Consider the following 20220-nt stretch of genomic DNA (forward strand, 5'->3'; position numbering starts at 1 on the left):
AGCATCTGCTTTTATCACAAGTTTCTTATAGGTAAAGGTGCTGACTGCCCACTGAAAAATCCTGCCCCCTCCTTTTTGGAAACCCAAGCGCAGTCTGATCTAGGCTGATGCTTCTGGGGTTTTGTTGCAGTTCAAGCTATGAGGATACAGCTCTGAGAGCAGCAGGAGGTAATGTTCTCCTTGGCTCCTCAGTCTCTTTAGAAATAACAAAATACGTTTCTTAAAAGTGTTTTATACTGATAACTTCTCAGATATAAAGGGTAAATGAATCAGTCTAAGGTACTTTTAAATCTGTACTTAGGCCAAAAACTATCCTTCTCTCACCCTCTACAGTAAAACGGCATTTCTGCATCAACATCTCTCTCTTATGAATGCGCCGCTTCCTTTATACCTTCCCAAACTGCTGCTTTTTCCTTCTTTTCCTTCGCTGCATGTAAGTGGAAGCCGCTGTGTGCAATGATTAACAACTGTGCCTGGAATACATTGACGGCTTTTATAGATAGCGTATTTCTGTCTGGGCCCTGGATCTGCAGACCTTTGTGTGGAACTTCAGACAGCATCAGTCTGTGACTTTCACTCTCACTTTAAAAAGTACAAAAAAAAAAAATTATCTCTTGAGTAGCTCTTTGCTTTCTTGAATGCCTTTGTTACTAAGCTTCACAGAAATATTTAAACAACATTTAAAGAACAAGCTATTTAAACAACCTGCGAATTTACTGGATTCTAATTTCCTTATACTTACATAAAGTAAAATTTTTAAAAATTAAACAGCCATAAAAAAGTATTTGTGATTGAATCTTTCTGACACGTGATTGACAACTTAAACCACACAAGAAAACTTTCAGATCTGAGTGATACCCAAAGTGAGTGAAATCAGAACTTTGGATGCAGTAATGTATGTGCTCATCAGTCACGATGGAATGAGCACCACTGGCAGCAAACTATGGCTGGTATGAACAAACAAGTCCCACCTAGGTTTGTATTCAGCAATTTCTTGCACAACTGGAGAGGAAAATGGAAAGAGCTGATGGCTGGGATACTGGTTTTAAGACCAGTCAAATATAATCTGCAACAGCTACACTTCTGGCTAAGATTACCAGTACTCAACAGCACTGAGAGTTCCTCCTGTTTGATCAAACAGCTCCAACAGATCTTTATCTTGTAACACCTCTTCCATACTCATAAAGGTGAAGATGATTCTTTCTCTGTATTAACAAAACTGAATTTGTCCCACATTCTCAGGCTGATTCAGCCAACGGGTTAATACAATTAGACCAGGTTGCTCAGAGCCCCATCCAACCTGGCTTTGAACACTTCCAGGGATGGGGCTTCCACCATCCCTCTGGGCAACCTGGGCCACTGTCTCACCACCCTCATCGCAAAACATTTCTTCCTTATGTTCAATCTAAATCTACCCTCTTTCAGTTATCTAGGAAGTAATAAATTGGTATGTAGCTCTTGTGTTTCTTCTCCCTATTATTAACTATCTCTTTGTTCATATTCTTTCCATCATTATTCTCCTGTTCCTATCACATTGCCCCAATTTTCCTTTAGTCTGACACGCCCTTCAAATTTTTGGGGTTTGTTTTTGTTCTTTCCTTCTACTGTGGCAGGCCTGGAGGATGGTGTCTGCCCCTCCTTACCATCTGCAGCTGGGGGTTATGGCTATAATCATCCCCAATAATTCCTCCCTCTTACCCCACACCTGTACCACACTGGCCTGACATCTCCACCCGTCTTTCAAACTTTTATTGGCTTGCTTGGGAAGACTGTGGACTAGGACTTCTGTTCCTGGTGAAGATACTGATCGAGCTAATGACCTGCAGTAAAAGTCAGACTGGTTACTGGTATTTTATGATTCTTCATGAAGAAGGAAAAGATTACTCACAGTTTTACTCCAGCTGAGACCTGTGGTATGATGCTCTTTGATATAAGCCTGAAGCTCAGACCAGATGTTCAGATATGACTTCACCCAATCAACGTGGCGTGTGTCACTGTAAAACCAGAGACAATGTTGATACCTGTGAATGCACTTAAAACCAGAAAGCATTACTACTCTTGCTTAAAGCAGGTAAAGACAAATCAGTTAAAGCCTTAAAGCCACAGAAAAATCGGTTAGCAGGCAGCCAGCCCAGTGCTGAAAACACCAAGGCCTACTTACCCTGGCAAGCTTGTAGATCCTTCCAGAGGACAAACAAGGACCAACAACGCCTCTAGCAGAGAGTGCTTCCTGCTAGAAGGGTGGTCACTGCTCTGCTCAGGCTCAAAGCCAACAAAAGAAGCATTAAAACTCAACAGCAAATACTGTTCTTCACTGGGATATAAAAATCAAGAGCCAAAATCTGGTCTCCAAAAGTACTAAATCAACAAGATCTATACTAGACTTCAAGAGGGCATAGGAAGGACCTACGTTCTTTTTCAGCTCACAGATCTCCTTCATGGAACTTTTTTGTGAATTCACAGAAATCACAGAATCATCTAGTTGGAAGAGACTTTTAAGATCATTGAGTCCAACCGCTCCTCTAGCACTGCCAGGATCCCTAAATCATGTCCCTCAGCGCCACATCTGCAGGTCTTTCAAACACTTCCAGGGATGGGGACTCCACCACCTCCCTGGGCAGCCTGTTCCAATGCCTCACAACCCTCTCGGTGTAGAAATTTCTCCTAATATCCAACCTCAACCTCCCCTGGCACAACTTAAGGCCATTTCCTCTAATCCTGTCACTTGTCATATGGGAGAAGAGTCCAACCCCCACCTCACTACAGCCTCCTTTCAGCTAGCAGTATATCAGTTCTCCCCTGCGCCTCCTCTTCTCCAGGCTAAACAACCCCACTTCCCTCAGCCACTCCTCCAAAGAATTATTCTCTAAACCCTTCACCAGCTTTGTTGCCCTTCTCTGGACACATTCCAGCTCCTCAAGGCGCTAGAGCACCTTCCTTGTGCTCTTGAATTACAATGCAGTGGTACAGAAAAAACCCCAAAACTGGGAGCCAGAGAATCAGATGCTCAACTGTAGACATTTACCATCTAAATGCACATTTTCAAGTGAAGAACAAGAGCAGCAACAGGATGAGCACACAAATGAGACGAGGACGTGTGGGAGCTAGCTAGCCACAGGCTGAGATGTAAGTATGCATTCACATATAAGCTTATGATGCTGGAACGCTGAAAATTACAGATAATACTATAATGAATGAGAAGCAGTGCTGCTAATGCTGCTGCCGTTCTCACTGCAGGTGAAAGATGAGGGGAAAGATCTGCTGCAAGCAGATCTTATCCAATGCTTTTTAGTTCTCAAAATGCTTCCTGTGACGGCTTTGTGAACCCTGTTGGTGTGGTTAATGCTCTGCTCTCTGCCTAGCAGATACTACTGGGGCTTGGCAACATACCTGTGCTTGTAGTCCTTTAATACCCTGTTAGTATAGAAGGTGGCAGCATCATTCATCTCCTTCACGTAAGGGCCTGGTTTAGGAGACTAGGACCATCAACCCATAGTAGCAGGAAACAAAAGAAGGAGAAAGGAAGTAAAATATTAGTCAGACACCTTCCCTGATGTGTTAGGTATACAAAACACCTTCTAGGGTGTAGTAGACCAAGAAGCTATGCAGATGAGACTGCCGAGGTCTGAAAGACTTGGAACTACGCTGGGCCACACCACCCAGAAGCATATTTAGAGCCCTTGCAGCCATCCTGCGTGTTGCTCACCACTGCTATCCACCCAAGGGCAGGTATGCTTTCACTGACGGCCGACAGGTGGTTGAACATTTCACTTCCTCTGTTCCTTTCTCTGAAGTTCTGGATTTCCTGGATCTTCTCCGATATTGGCTTGAGAAGCATTGCCACCTCGTTCTGCAAAGTAAACAAAGAAAAGAGGCACTGCTGTCACGATGGGTGGTCCAAAAAACCCCCGTGGTTTAACACTGTCCTCCCTGCCCACTGATTTAACAATTGGAAAGAAAGGTCAGTGTATTCTCTACGTTAAAGGAAGAGTTTAATTACCCTTCTCTTTTAATTACCCTTCATTTTGCAGCAGCAAAATGCACCGACATTAAGTATTAATAACATGGGTTTTACATGCTGCCCAGGGTAAGGGCCATAGGAGACCCCCCAGCTCAGAGTTAGCAGAGTATTTTTCATCTGATATCCCTAGCACTTTCTGAGAGTCTTTACGCTGGCTTGAGCTTTTCATTAACCAAGTTGTTCTTTCTATAAGAAACACAAGCTACTTGTTCAGGTTAGTGGCCTCTTATCATCTCAGGCAACAAGACTGAGAAAGAAATACACTGACGGCAATGACAATTTCAGCTTGCCCTACTGGTAACTTGTAGTGTTTTAATTTCCTTTGCCTGCAAGTAATGTGAGAGGATTTAATGAGAAACACACTGCCTGCGAGCCATGGGCTGGGGAAATACTCCTGCATTAATCAGAAACGAATGGTATCCAGGGGAATGACTGCTGAGCAGAAGGAACAGTGTCTGGAGTGAAGAGTAAAGCCGAATGGAGGCAGGAGCTATCCGAGCTCTTTCCTGTGCAAAGTGAATGCTAATCAGACAGTGTCTCAGTGTCTCAGAAAAACTCATTTAGAGCGTTAACGCACCACGAAAAATCCTTCCGCTCAGAAACAGCTCATTGCGGGACAGGGAGTCGTTGGTTTCCAAACAAAGCAGCTGCTGCGCCTTGTCACCCTATAACATGTTTCTACAAGGCCAGCTCAATTCCTTGCAGAAGTGTGCCCGCAGAACCCGTATGATGTCCCACCAAAGAGGATGCACCGTTCTGGGTTTCTCTGGAAATTTTCACTCAGAAATCCCTCGGGATGTAGCAGAACTCTGGATCTCTTCTCACTTCTTCCCAGGACTTCTCACTGAATGAAATTAAGTGCCTGTCGGAGGTAACTATTGCTCATATTCTTGAGGACTAATGCTGTTGTGACACACACGAGACGATGTGTGCCCATGCACTGCTTGATATCTGTCATCTCTCATCTATTTCTCTTCACCCTTCTGCATGACCTCAGCTTTAAGGAATTTTATGTCACCTTAAAATAAGCACGTCTGCTCTGGATCACCACAGGTCAAAAGATACTCTGAAAAACAGGCCAAGAAGAGGTTCTGTGTTTTTAAAAGGATTTTGATCCAACTGTGGAGCTTTAATATTTTCGTGGTAATGTCATTTTGAGAAAGGATTCTGAAATGCATGGGGATATTTGGTCTTCTCCTGATACAAAGTGGGTTGAGAGACAACCAATATTTATAGCATTACTGGGAGATGAAAAGATTTTTTGTTGATGTGTTAATGACCAGCATAAATCATTAAGTCTGAAAAAATCCCTGAAACCGCCACGATTTGTAGTTCTTAAAAACTGATTTTGTTTCCATAACAGTCTGCAGGAATTCTTCTTGCTAATTTTTGCTTGTTTAAAAACACACTGCAGCTGCTTGGTTGTTTCTTATTTTGCAGAGAAATCTTTCAAGTATGACAGTAGTTAACAAAACTGAAATTTAAGAAAGTGCTTGTTCTGCTTTGATATTATGCCAGTTTTCCTCCCATAAAGTCTAAGGGGTATTTACAGTCCTCAGCTTACTGTGAATCCTCATGGCCCGGTTCCAGCCGAAGAGACTGTCAGCGCTATAAATACAGCTCCACCGATGCCTGCTCTGCCCGGGCAGCACTGGGAGGCAGCACTTTTCTGTGGAAGGGGCACAGATGTGGGAGTCTATAAACGGGGGCTCCCTTTGCAGCTCTCCCCCAGATCAGCCCCAGGTTTCAGGAAAACTGCGTTACCTATCTGGGCTTCAGCTCCCCGTAGGTGCAGTGATGCCAATATAACTGTTTTGTTTTGTAGAACCCTTTGGTATCTACAGATAAGGTGGCAAAATTAGGGCCAAACATTTTCCTGAACGGTACCGTAAGACCCACGCCTCCTCCTACCCTTCCTAGAAAAACTTGCAAGCACTTTTGTGTGGGTTTTCTCTCAGTGGCACGGACAGAGCTTCTGTCCCTCAGAACACAGGACCTACCCTGGCCAGTGAATTAACTGCCTATAAGACTGTAGTGGATTTATGTAATTTCACAGAAGAGCACCCTGTGGGAGATTTTAAGGTGAAACACATATTGCTAAGAACAGCTCAAAGTAATCATTCACATGGCGCCATAGTGACACCAGAAAGAGCCACAAAGGGCTCGAGGCTTTGCTCCGCTCTGTCCGCTGGGAGATGTACCGGGAGAGGAGGGGAGCGGAGCAGCCTGCCTGCCCCCACCGTGCACTTGTCCTGTTCGGCAGCGGCTGCTGCCTGCCTGGCTGCACACAGCGTGTGGGGGGAGTGTTTGTGCAAGCTCCTTGTGATCCCCGTTTCTGCGTACGGGTTGGGCACAAAGGAGCAGCGGCCAGCGAGGGATCACTTCATTGAGTCCCGTCTCCCCACAGACCGGCTCTAAACTTGCAGTTCGTGATTAAAAAGCAGATGAATCACAGTGTGTATGGCACAGGGGTATAGACGGGCTCACTGATGCTGGCGGTCATCAGCCTTGTTTGGCTCTACAGCGCAGAAGCAGTTGTGCCGAAGGTTCTAGAAGAATAATGAATATTAAACCAGCTGGTTGTTAATAAAATGATTGTCTGTACTGGATCTCTAAGAAAAAACAAATTCAAGGAGATGAATCAGAGCTGCTGGAAAAATCTTCAGTGTGGTTTTGGCATGTGCTAGATAATATTTCTTGTCATCTAAGACACAGCACAGTTTAACAGCAATCGAAGAGTCTTTGTATAAACACCATTCCTATTATATTATCAGTTTTGCTGAAATATTTAAACATGCAACAGTGGCACAGCTTAGAAATAGCAAAAGTAATTCCCAGCCTCTCTTTGTCCTTTTAAAATAATCATTAAATCCAAATCATCTTCTAAAATATTAACACCTTAACAACCAGCCAGCTTTGATCCATGTTTACTAATTCTTATTAGAAAATCAAGAGTAGTTACACCACTGCAGTGAGGAGCAAAAAACCTCCAAACAAGTGAGCCAGTCACTACTTGAAAACCTCAGCTTTAATTTGAGAAGCGGGGTATTTTCTCAGGACCATTGCTGTCCAGAAACCTGCCAGCATGAATCACAAAGGCGCAAAACCCAGCAGGTAAATAAAAATATGTTTTTTAAAGACCTTTTGTATTTTTAAGCTAGTCTTACATGGGTTTGAGGGGTGAGATTGTTTACTAAAGAATTTTTATGTTGATGGGTGGCAACACGATTGAGACCTCACTATTACAGTGTTTAAATCAACCTGACCTTTCATGAGAAAACCATGGTGAGGGAACAAATCCCCTTTTAAGTTATGCTGACGGAGGAGGTGGCAACCTTCGGCGTAGGAGTGGTAAAAGAAAACTGAGAGCATTTGGGATCAGCAGCCCCTTGATTTTACTCAGCTGCAACCAGAACAGCATGACTGCAACCTTTCTTCCACGGTCTGCAGTTCTCTTGTTTTCTTCTGTCGGTTCAAAATCTTTGTCACACTGACACGGTCCTGTTCACAGGCCGGTTTGAAACACAGAGCTGAGTTGAATCAGCCGGCTTTGTGTATACTGGCAAGTGGTGCAGCCTCACAGGAATGATTCTGTAGGGCCAAAAGTTGGTGCTGGGGACCTGACAGTCACATTAGATGTGTTTGGGGGGGGAGTGGCTATTTTGGACTAGCTGTAAATTGTGGTTTAGGTGCTGTCTGGGAGTGTATCTTCCATTTAACTTCATCAGAAAGACACCCATTTTGTATGCCCTGAGACTGCTCTGCCATGTGAATCGCAGCACAGTAAATGGGGCTGATTTGAAGGAAAAATACAGGCTCCCTGTGAACTAAACCACTAGTGTAGACACAGCCATCATCTGTGCGAACAGCCTCGTGCAGTCCTACCCCACACGGGGACAAGGGGTGGGGTTCGTTAGGACAAGGGATGACAGATGTAGTGGAGAGCATCCGCCACACTCAGCTCTAAAAGGTGCACCTGCTCTCGGGGGACTTGATTCCCTCTGCTGTAAATGGAGAAAGAGACGTCCCTGAAGCCTTCTGTGCACCTATTAATAGATGTTAAAAGACTGTACATGAGAAGATATTACTGGATGTGAAGAATGCACTCTGAGGCGCCTCCATTTACTGCCAGGAGAGCCTCGCAACACCCCTCGCACAACATGCCTCGCCTGACAGCTAAAGCTGATGAGCAGAATCCCACCCTGTGCCTATAGGAACAAGATACCAGTGATCACCAGTGAGATGCATTTCTGCTAGCACTGCCTATGATTCTAGAACTGAAACAGCTTTAGATCAACTGTAATCTTCCATAGTTTGTATTTTGTAAAAGGCAATCTGTAAAGATGACTTTAAAATTTAAGGTAGTCCTTTTTATTTTGTATGTATGTTGTTTCAGAAAGGATGATCTTTCTTATAGTAGCTGTGCATCAACAGTTTGAATGGAGTCAGTGTTCAGGTGAGGCTGAGGAATAACCTCTTTCTTTAAGTATCTAAAAAATACTTCCAGAGGTGAGTCTAAGCTAGTTGGTAACTTGCGTCTCCCAGTACTGCATCTGCATCCCTCAAGTGTTTACTTGGGGTTTTTTCTGTTCATTATTACTTCCACAGGGAAATACTACCAGTTGTGTTGGTGGCTGTCAAACCATTCTTTTAGCACTGCCTATCTCCCTCTCTCCTTGCAGAAAGTGCTTCACATTTGGTGCCTCGGGTTTGCTCTTAAAATTGCAGTATAAGCCAGCGCACCTTAATCCAATGCTCTTCTGCTGGCGTTTTCTGATGATTTTCATCTTTCTCTGTGATCGCTACCTTCATGTCCCTCTAGTATCCTGGTACTTTCAGGGTTCAGAGGTCTCCTCCTCACTAACTACACAGATATTAATCTGGTCTCATTTTCTTAGACTGTAAATCTTCATCATGGTGGTGTGACAAGTTTTGTTTGTCAATAGTGCAGGTTTTGCCACTCCAACTCACTGCTGTGCCGGACTGCGACACAGAGACAAATCTGCAGAAATGTCTGCTCAGCTCCATCAGCACAGAAGCTTAGACACATTTGTGTGCTTCCAAAGTGACTTAATTGGTATTTGGCTTTTGTTCCTCTTAGATAGCACGTAAACTCTCAGTCTAACAGCCAATATTCGCTGTAGCAGTTCTGTGCTTTGTGGGGAAAAAAACAGGGAAGACCAAACCAAAACCCCACAGGGCAAATTACTAGTTTGTGGGTTTATTTTGAAATGTAAACTCTGGAGGGAGGAGAAATGGAGGGGAGCGTGAAAGGCAAATACTTTCTAACCAGTGGAGGAACCCAGTGGCTGGCCCGACCTGCACGCATCAGATTTACAGCCGTGCAGAATCATACCCACTGCTTGTGGCTGATTTTTAAGTGGGCTTAATGCTCTCTGTATTATTTCCTGCCCACTACAGCTCCCCATGGGCAGTATATTCAACAAGGAAGGGTCCTCCTGCTTTAGGCACACAGGCAACATCCCACATGTCATCAACAAGAACACTCTCACCAGTGACCTGTTGTCAAACTATCATTTACTACTCCTCAATCTGTGCTGCTGTGATCATAGTCCATGTCACTGGGGCCCAGGGCATTCCAGGTAGCAAAGTTCTGTCAGAAAATGGTGCACTGTTGAACCACAATTGTTTTGTTCAAAGCATCTGAGATCTGACTGGCTAAGGCTGGTTAGGTTTCACTTGGGGCACCTGCCGGGACAGCGATGTCAGACGGTGAGCTTCCAGCCTCGGACATTCACGTGGTTCCCTTGAGATCTCCCCAGAGACAAACTGTAAGGCTGCCAGCTTCAGTAAGGAGACCCGGGGTCTGTGTAACTGCCAGAATCCAAAAATCATTGCTTGTGGTCTGATTTAGACCGAAGTAAAATTAGAAAAAATTGAAATAACCCATGAAGTGAAAAGCCTCACTTCAGTCAGCTGTATCCCCAGTGCTTTCCCTTCTAGAAGATCACGTGCAGTCCAGAAATCCTGGGAAAGAATTGGGTAGTGCAGAGAAAGGAGCGTACTGGTTTGAATTTGTGATTAGTGGAAATAAGAAGGAGGAGCTAGACAGGAGATACAGTGTATTGTCTCGACAATGTCTCCCTTACAGGGTGATGCTGACTCTATGATCAGAAAATATAATGAGCTTGAGACTGTTTAAATGCGTCTGAGCACCTTTGAAACAAAATGATGAGATAACGGGTGTCAGGGGGCTAGCTGGAGACTGGCGACGCGTTTACAGTGAAGCGATAATCAAGGATCAAAGTGGATCTGAAACTGAGGAGGAGTTCGCAGTAATATCCAAAGATGAGCCTGTAAGCACTGTAAGGCAGCAGGTTAGTGACTGAAGACTGTCAGTTGGTCCACCCCCGCGGCTGTGACCACGTCGCATGCAGTTGTAGGCTTGCTGATAACAGAAACATGTCAACAGTTTGGCAAGATTTCGGAGAATAGGAAGGGGGAAGGGGTTCCCTCAGGAGATCAGGACTCTCAGGCTCTGTTCATGTCACTCTTGGCACCTTCTGTAAGTTGGGGACCTAAGGGCCTTAAAAGGACTGAACCAAATTCTTCCTTAGCTATTTCTAGATACAGAAGTGCAGGTTTGCAGCAGTCAGCCGAGTAGAACGGCGTCCAAATCCGCCTGAAACTCATTTGCAGAAGCAGAGTAATAAATTAACAAGACGAGGAGTATCCTGCTCTTCATATTTTTGGAAAACAGTAAGGGCACTCCCAGTCAGAGTTAGGAAAAGCGGTAGGAAATGGAATGCCTAAGCATGTCAAGGTAATTAGGAAACATGTCCTGCTAGGATGCACAGTAAGACGTCCCAGGAGCCCTGTTATTGAAGTACTTTAAAAATAGAAGAGAGAAAAAAATGAGCTACACTGACAGAAAGCAGGGAACTGTAAATCTCCATCTTTGATTCCTACATAAAAATTCTGAGAATGAGTCCTTTATTCAAAGGAATTGTCACAACTATTCTGTTCCTATAATAGATGTTTTGCTTGACTGTAAAAAAATTAAAAACCTTGGGATTTGTTCTCATGGCTCTAAGTCCAACTTCAAATACAGTTGCTTGGATTTCAGGGTTTTTTTTTCCTCTTTCTAGGAAAAAAAGGGAAAGCCCTCCTTTACCTCTCACTTCCCCTGCAGATGAGGTTGTGTGTAGAATCTGGATATTTAAGTCAGGTATTTAACTGGAATGTTTTTCTGCAGTGTTAGTAATTAAATCCATGAGGTCTGGCAGTCATATGAACTCAGCATTTTTTAAAATGAGGAATTACATCATCAAGCAGAGCCTGAACTGCATCTCTGCGTTGCACTTCCCATGACTGTGCTCATGCTGCGTAGATTTACACTGATTCACAGAAGAACTTATCTCAGTGCCCAGTCCCCAGTATGGGAACAACGGATCATTCACGCCCTCAAAGCAACTCCTAAAATTGTTTGGGCTCTTAAAGTGAAATGAAACAACTCATAAAGAGAAGACAGTGAATAAGTTCCCATACATGAAGAATTCAGTGCAGGAACATTGAGCAGTGATCTCATATGTTAGTATTTGTGATCCTAAATAAAAAAACCCCAAATCTTGTTAAAGAGATGAACTTGCTCGGTTTAATAACTAATTACTAATAACCAATTTAATAACACTAATAACTTTTAAAATTATCAGTCAATAATGTTGCAGTCAGAATTGGTTTTGGCTTTGACTATGGGGAATATAAAATTCAGATCCAAACTATTTCATCATGTTCTGTGAAGGTTCCTGTTAAAATGCATCTTCTGAATTGCCCGAGCAACATGTGAACGTACGGTCTCCAAACGCCTTTTTAAGCAGCTCCTCACAGAATAAAGCAAGATTCTTCTTTTCCTTTCTCCATCTCCTCTTTACTATCTCATATATAGTAAACTAGTTATAACAGACTTTTTTTTTGGCTTTCATGTTTGAGGTTTGCCATCAGAAAATAATTGCCAGTAAGTGGAACTGCAGAATCGCCCCGTGCCGAATGAGCCCATATCCAGCAGCCGTTAGCTGGGACACACACAAACAGGACTATCAACCAGTGGTTTTGTCATGTGATCTCTTCCACTGCACACACAAATATAGAACATGACCATAAAAAGTAACAGAACATGCTCTCTGTGAAGTAATTTATTGCAGTTGATGCTGGACTGGAATGCCAGCTGGAACTACCTTCTATTTCCACATACACAGATAATAAAGGCTGCGCACTGCCACAGATTCCAAATGAAAAAACATTGACGTTATTAACACAAAGCAAAACTCCGCAAAAGCAGCTTCGGCAAGCCCAACTGTTTGAAAATGTTTGCTAGAGACTCCCGGCAGGAGTTACAGAGCTCACTGAGGACCGGGGCTGTTCGGAGGGAACAAATCCTGCCTTTCGGATGCTATACATTGCTCTCTTTGCTGAGCACAAACCTCCTCAGGATTATTATACATACAGGAGCCTGCTTTTTGTTTGAATTCCTTCTCCATTAGTTTGTAAGCTGCAGGAGCTGAGCTAATTTATTTTTGCAGAGCATTTCCTCCCTCTTTTTTTTTTTTTTCAGAAAAAAGGCACCATGTATGACATCCCAACATGACAGGAACTGAGTAAATCCCCTCAGTCTCCACGCCGCTGTCTCTGAATGTCTGCAAAGCTGCTATGCCATAATCACAGCTCGCTGGCTCATTCACAGCTTTACATTATAAAGCAAACAGTCTAGACAGCTGAATGACAGAATTACTCTCTTTTCTCTCGCATTTATAGATGTGCTGTCATCTTCATTTGCTTTGCTCTGCTCTCCGCATTCTGATACACTAAAGATTAGCTTTCTTGTTTGGATTCCACACTGACCCCATGGCTCTAGGCTATAAATACAAGCAGAGCCCAGATGATACCACGTCAATGAGGTCCTTGGGGGGGTGGGAGAGAAGCTCTGCTTCTACCCTTCCTCCTGGGTGAGCTGGTGATAACCGGCGTTTTCAAACTGTTCAACCAGCGTGGCTTTACCATAGGGTGTTTTTGCACATTGAGGTGGAGATATAAAAAGCCCAGAGCCTGGAACTCCCTGCAGTGAAAAACACTCTTCACATTGCACAGCAGAGGCAGCCTTCAGTTATTTCCAAGTCTGCCTATAGTATAGCTGTGCAAAAAAAGAGAAAGAGAATGCACAAGTGTTTGCTTGCCTGTAAAAAACATGTGTCTGTAACAGTCCTTCTGTTAAAAAACTTCAGTAACTGGACTGGGTTTGTTCTCACTGAGAAAGGAATTTTAGTCCCTAATACTCCTGTTTCTTTAACTTTGGAAGGATGTGTACACACATACGTGGCATTTCCTCGGAGATAAGAGAGAGTTAACCGAGAGAATTACACTGGCTAGCCTTCAGCACGATGCAGGAATCTCAGCAAGCCTGACAATGTGCAGCTAAGACACAGGGATACACATGGCCAGCTCTGGTGAAGTTTATAGCAAGGCTTTTATTATTCATTGCTTCTCTTAATGCTTCTGTCACTGTCATTCGGGATTGCTCAAGAATCTCTTTTGACATCTGTCTTTTTTTTTTTTTTTGCTTTTGTTGCCTATTTTTAAATGGAAGTTCCTAAACTTTGCAGATGAAAAAATCTCAAAGCCCTGAGTTGAGGTCAGAAAGTTGTGAGGGTGGAAGTGTGGAGAGGGTGGAAGTGTGGAGAGGCTGTTGTCATTCTCACTTGAGAAGCAGAGAAAATCATACCGATAGCCCATCAGCCCAACAGCGAGCCACAGCTTCTGCTCTTAGCAGAGCCGGGCCACCACCAGCACTTCAGGGTATTACATTACGGGCCATCGGAAACTGTTCATCGGGGAGTGTTTTCCTGCGACCATGAGGAGTTTTGTGGGCCACTGGGTGCGATTCTGTTCACAGCCAATATAAATGACTGCTCCAGGCCTGTACCCTGGGGATTTTGGCTGTTCTCCGTGAGTCGTGACCCACTTTTTCTCTCTGAGATCAGGGACATCTGGAAAAACAACTGGTCCCTTCCTGCTTAGAACTCTGTAAGTCTAAAGCCTCGCCTGGAGTATCTGTGCTTTCTTCATTCTTTGCTCACTGCAGGGTGGAAGGTTTGAGGGTGGTCCCACAGACGGGCTGGTCCCAGGAATGATGCATGTTAGTGGCCAAAACTTCGTACCCTCTAAAAACTACAAGCGAGATTTTGTAACCACTCCACAGTTTCCCTGAGCTTTCTAGCTGTGAGGGTGGGATTTAAATAGTTGTCACTAAAATAAGTATATAAATCAACTCAATATAAATTGTTTTTTCATCTTCTTGACAAAATGTTTTGCTTCCCTTCCAGAATTGGACTGACTTAGACCACAGCCTGTAGAATATTGAGCCCAGGGCCCAGTATGGATTTTTCTCTCAGTAGTTTATCCCCTTATTTCAATGTCTGTCATACAGCATCACTGTGGGGCTGGCAAAACGCCATTCTATTCCATGGCATTTCCAGCTTTCCAGAGAAAACCCGATCCTGCTTACAGCCAGAAAGTGGCAACTTCCTCTGCGTTCTTCAGTGATCTTACATGTATCGGGACAGAAAAGGTTCTTAACTCTGAGCCGTGGCTTTCTGGTTATTACAGCATCGTGCTAATAGCACCACAAGGAAGCCTGGAAGTGCACCATATAAATAAAGTCGCCAACAAAAGCAAAGGCAGGGATGGTGGTTAAGCACAGGGGAACACACAGCCTTTTCAACCCACGCCCCCTTGAAACCCTGGGTTGCTTTTCTTACCTCTTGAGGCTCTTGACATTGAGATGCTAACACCAGGAATGATCTTTGCGCTTGGAAAGCAGCACGTACCATCTCTGCCTGTAATGAAACGAGGAACAGAAGTTAAACCTCGGTCTGTAACCTCCAACTCCTCTTCCTGGCAGCTCAAAGTCAAGTGTGACAGCTCAAATCTTTCATCTCAATCACAGCAACGCTGACTGGAAGAAATGTATGATGGTACTGGCTCAGCCATAAATTTTGTTGAAATCTAAGGTTAAGTTCCCTATCTGCCTCAGATAGGAAAGAAAATGAGTTGACATGCAGTCTTTTGGTTTTCCTTGGTAAGATTTGCCACAGGAGGATTTAATTTTGACACTCTAGAGACTGATAAGCATTTGAACAGCAGTGTTTGTACTCGAGTGCATGATAACCTACTACCACTGAGAACGGCAACCTGCAAACTTCCTGTTGAACTGGAACTTAGGCTGCGGCGATGTTTGCAAAAAGTTGAGCTTGGCCTATTTGCTGTAATTCATTCCTTGCCTGTCCTCTGGGAGCAGACCCTAAGATCGAAGGCTATGAGAGATGGTGGCTGAAGATTTTGGGGCAATTCCTGCCCGCCCCAAACTGTAGAATTGTGGTTAAAGCTGCACCTAACAGCATGTTTACAAGCTAACAGTGTGGATGGGTGGTAAATGTCTACACTCCCCGGTGTTCTCTACTGTCAACATTTCTGCTCTTTTGTTTGTTTGGTTTTTTGAACACTACGTATTTTCTGTGCGTTATGAATGATGTATATTGATTAGAATCTAACTGCTGTTTCAGTATCACCTATACCTCAGGCAAGCAGATGAGTAGTGACTAGGAGAAAGCATCACTGGTATAGAAAAGAGCTATTCATAACTGGTGCATATTGCTAAATAAAACCCAAACCACACCAAATATTGTTAAGTTAATCTAATCTAATACGAATAGGCACATTTATAATCACTTTGTGAATGGGTGGGGAAGCTCATGCTGGTTTTCCTTGGGATTTCTTCAATCTAAAAAGAAAACAAGGGAATTTTATATACAGACCTATGTGGATGTGACTTAAAATACATAAAAGTCAGGAAATTTGAAGTTGTAGCAAAGTAAAACAGCCAAATTGTGTTTATTCAGCTTAAAATGTGATGGCATGAATAAAACGTAATCAGTTAGGATGAAAATCACTGCAATGAAGATGTCCCAACGTGGACAGTATCTGGGGAGAAGGGGATGCTATGGTCTGACAAGCTGAGATTTGGAAGAGGGTGATCGTCTCTATAAATAGATAAAAAATAAATAATAAGGGAAATTGTATGAGCATAGGAGACTTAGAGTTTCCAGACACAGACATAAATACCATCAAGGTTTAGATATTCTTAGTCATTTCAGAAGACTGACTTTTTGGGACAGAAATTCAATCAAGCATGTGCTATTTTAAGGGTTGTGGGTTTGGTTTTGTGCGTGTGTGTGTGTGTGTGTGAGGAGGATCTTGAAGAACAGCTGACCAAAACCTAACATGATTCTGAATGAATTCGGTTCTTCTTAAAGTGCAAGATGGACAAAAATACATCTGTAGCTAAGGTGTGGTGTTTTAGAATGGCAAACTTGTAGGAAATAGTAAAATCAGTGAATGAAAGTGACTGGCCTAGGGAGCTTAATGGCTTGAATGCATGAAAGGATGGATTTACATTAGGATGGATTTACATTAAAAACATGGGCTGGGCAGGAGGGAGAAATTGTAAGGAAAGGGCCAGCGCCTCTGAATGAATAACTAACTAAAGGCAGATACTAAGAATAGCTACAAAATCCCCAAAGAGTGAGAAGAGGCCTTGATCATCAAAGGTAACTATTTTCCAGGTATTATAAAATGCAGAAGCAAAGAAATGATGGATAAAGGCCACGGTGAACTGAACAGAAAAGTAAAACAAAGACTTTTTTTTTTTTTTTTTTAGCTACCGGACAAGTAAAGAAATAAGATGATGAAGTGAGGCTGTGGCAGTGACCTGAAGGGTGAGCTGGGCACCTACATTACTCTTGATGTATAGCTTAGCTGGTGTTGAATAAATGCTTTTCCCCAATTTCAAGGAAATTCATGTACATGAAAAGACAGATGAGGAGAATGATGATAAACCAATGGGAATTACATCATTTGAAAGGGAAGTCAAGTAGCTTAGCGTGCCAAAATAATTGAGCCCATATTGGGCAAATATGCTGAAAAAGAGGGGGGAAAAGTATGTCAAGGCTGTTAGTTTGCCTTCAGTACTGTGCACTCGATTCGAAACGAGCGATTAAAAACACATACAAAAATTAAAAATGGGAGAAATTTATAATGTCACTCTCTGCGGTTAAAATAATGACTTTGGGGGATTGTTTAGAGTTTTCAGTTTCTTTCGCAAGGATATCACGTCAGATCTAGTATATTTAAATACTATATAAAAAGCTTATTGCGGGTCCTCATAGGAAACTTGTACCTTAAGTGGAAATGATGCAAAGTAGTGTAAAAACTCTTTCAGCTGAGTAAGAAGCTGGACAAACAGAGACAACACCAGGATACCTTACATTACAGGTGGTGTTATTTGAGAGGAGGAAAGTCGCCAGGGATCAGTTTTAGGAACCATCAATATGTTTATTAGTGTCCTTAGAGCAAGAATTAGGTATGCAGTCATAAAATTCATGGGCTACACAAAGTTGGGTTTTAATATTATTCTCACTTCAGAAGAATGAAGATAACTTTGTTGACACAGGTAATATGATTAAGATGAAATTCAGCAGTTCTCCCCCCCGCCCCTTTAAAACAATGCATTATTTGTGGGGAAACATGGAATTGATTAACTGGGAATACTGAAGACTGTGAAAATCCAAGCTTAAAAGCCGGGAAAGTGGCTTTGTGAAAAGAGCTTATGCAGTTCTACAATGGATGTGGCGAAGTATTTTTAGCAGAGCTACAAAAGTGTTAGTACGTTTGGAGAGGACCTCCTCTGGAATTCTGTGTAAAATGAAGACGAGCTTAAAGCAGAATTGACGCAGAGAAGACCTATTTGGATGTTTAGAGCAATGAGCGTCTGTTATACAAAAAGTAATTTAAAAAGTTTCACTTGTTTTGCTGAGCGATACAGTGGCTGAGGAATATGATGATTCTTATACAGAATGTAGTAACAGAGAAGGAAGAAAACGGTAGTGTCAGCACATGATCACAGCTTTGTAACCTGGGTCACGAGTAATCAATAGTCTCAAATTTAGGAGAAGATTTACAACTATCCAAGAAGTGAAGTTCAGAAGAGATCTTCCAAATCCCAACAAACAACCAGCATTATTTGAAGACAGGGCTTTAAATGATGATCAAAGAGGTCATAAAACACGAGTGAAGTGCTCTTAGATATAGAAAATCAAGATTGTTTTGTGAGTTCTTGAACATGTACTGAGCTGGTGGCATCAACGAGGTTTAAAAAATGTGTCTGACTGGCCCTTTGCTTACACTGCATTAAATCCATGCTTTTAGGTCCCACTGGTCACTCGTGGAGGCTGAGGAGGACTTTTTTCTCCACTCAGAGTACAAAGTAACAACTGGTTTCTTGTCTGATTTGTCCCCTCTTCCTGCTGGAGTGCTGGAATTTGGTCCGAGCTGGAGACAGACTGTTGGATGATGTACACGATGTTCCTGGAAGACATGAGTATGCCTCAAACATGTGTCTTACTCCTCCTCCTCTACTGCAGAGTGTGGTCAAGACCGCTTTCTCCAAATGTCTGGGAGCTGTCCTGAAGAAATCTTCAGCTCCTGAGGGCACCCAAGCCCTTCGGTAACACTCTCTGAATTACCTCTGGTGCATTAAAAGTGTGGCTTTTTGCATTTCCTTATTATCCCACATTTATTACAGGATGCTGGAAGCGTTCAGAGGTCAGTGGGCTAGATATTGACTGCAAGGTTTGTGCTGCATGCTCAGAATTTATCCAGCCTCCAAAGCGTTTAGCTGTGTAGGGATCAGAGCGCTCACACTGCTCACCACTGAATTGAAATCTTAATCAAAGGATCCTGCTAACAGAGGTTTTACATTTTACAAGCAGAATTTTTTAAGACTTCTGCCACAGTTACCCCCTCCTTTCTCCAGCAGCATAAAAAATGGCTTTCTGAGTTTTACTGGTTCTGAGCATGTGGAATTGAAGAGTTTCTTCTCATTAAGGATGCATTAGTTCAGTCCATCACCATTCCAGCTGACTCTGGGGATTGATACGGTTGGAAAAGCCGCAGTCTGACACGTCTGCAACGTCAGCCCAGTTCCAAGCCTGCTGGAACCTGTGGCTGCCAACGGCAAGTGACCTCTCTGTTGCCACCACCGTAACAGCACAGACAGGGCTCTGTACGGACTTTAATGGAGCAGTCATACATGTTTATATTTTGAAGAGCAACTGGTTTAACATTCTCTGTCACAACACAGTGACAACCGTTGGTTGTGGCTTCCCCAAAGCCACTGCTTAAAAAATTGCCAGAGGCTCTGTAAGAGATGTCTAATGGGGCCAATGCTTCTGACCCGTGTGGCGTGGGGTGAGTATGGATTCCACCCAAATTTGCAGTGTTTCAGACCAAGCAGACATAGCTGCACTGAACCTGAGCTTAAACCACCGGATTGCTTCGGGAAATTTCAGTTTGCCAGAGCAGATGTGGTTTTAGGATCGGTCTCTTTCTCATTTTAAATGTTTTATTCAATCTAAGTTGCCCATCACTCTAGTATCCGAGCACTAATAAATATAAATATTACTTATGTCACAACAGTTTGGCAAACTAAAAGAAGGCGGCGGCACGTACATTCAGAGCTCAAGTCATAAGTAAATTCAGTCTTCGAAAAAAACCCAAAACAAAATAAAAGAGAAATAGGAGATTTCCTAAGGAAATTTAGTCAGGAAAATTACCCTATTGACCTGATAATATTGAAATAGTCAAATGTTATTATATTTAATAATGTATTTCTTCAGAGTCATAGCACTGAAAAGCATAATGTACATACCAGAATCACTGGACTTCTGTTGTTGGAGAATAATACACACCTACATATACACACGTGCTAACATTAACAGTGATAATTTGCAGATGAAAATACAGATCTATGTACATTTTGGATTTCTAAAACATACTTTATGACTTCGCTCTGAAACAATATAGTAAAGAGGACGTGAGGGAAAAGAATGGGGATTTTGTGGTCCTCGGTTCTAATCATCATTTCTGCAGGAATAATTTTGAGTCCTTTGGGTCTAGCAAACTGACAGCAGATGACAACTACAGATGGAGCTTCACTGTGAGGAGCAAAGGCTCCCGGCTTTCTCTAAAAGGGACAGTACTGCCAGAGGAGGAGAAAGGGTTTCTCTCTTACATTCTGCTTTCAAGAGCCTCTTCAAAGGGGAGTGCTGAAGTGGCTGGGGCCTGAAGGG

At 43.0% G+C, this 20220-nt stretch overlaps 1 protein-coding gene across 2 annotated transcripts in view; it reads right to left on the reverse strand.

Annotated features, from left to right (window-relative positions):
- Positions 1-20220, reverse strand: part of CAP2 (CAP, adenylate cyclase-associated protein, 2 (yeast)) — a 44180-nt gene that overhangs the window by 13473 nt on the left and 10487 nt on the right. For both annotated transcript variants that reach the window (XM_010138999.1, XM_010138998.1), the window contains 4 exons: positions 14794-14871; positions 3707-3850; positions 3391-3476; positions 1889-1994 (listed from right to left, as the gene is read on the reverse strand). In XM_010138999.1, coding sequence (XP_010137301.1) covers positions 1889-1994; positions 3391-3476; positions 3707-3850; positions 14794-14871 — 414 coding nt within the window. The remainder of the gene's footprint in view (positions 1-1888; positions 1995-3390; positions 3477-3706; positions 3851-14793; positions 14872-20220) is intronic.

This window comes from Buceros rhinoceros, unplaced genomic scaffold (assembly GCF_000710305.1).
Source record: "Buceros rhinoceros silvestris isolate BGI_N320 unplaced genomic scaffold, ASM71030v1 scaffold19906, whole genome shotgun sequence".
Taxonomy (NCBI): Eukaryota; Metazoa; Chordata; class Aves; order Bucerotiformes; family Bucerotidae; genus Buceros; species Buceros rhinoceros.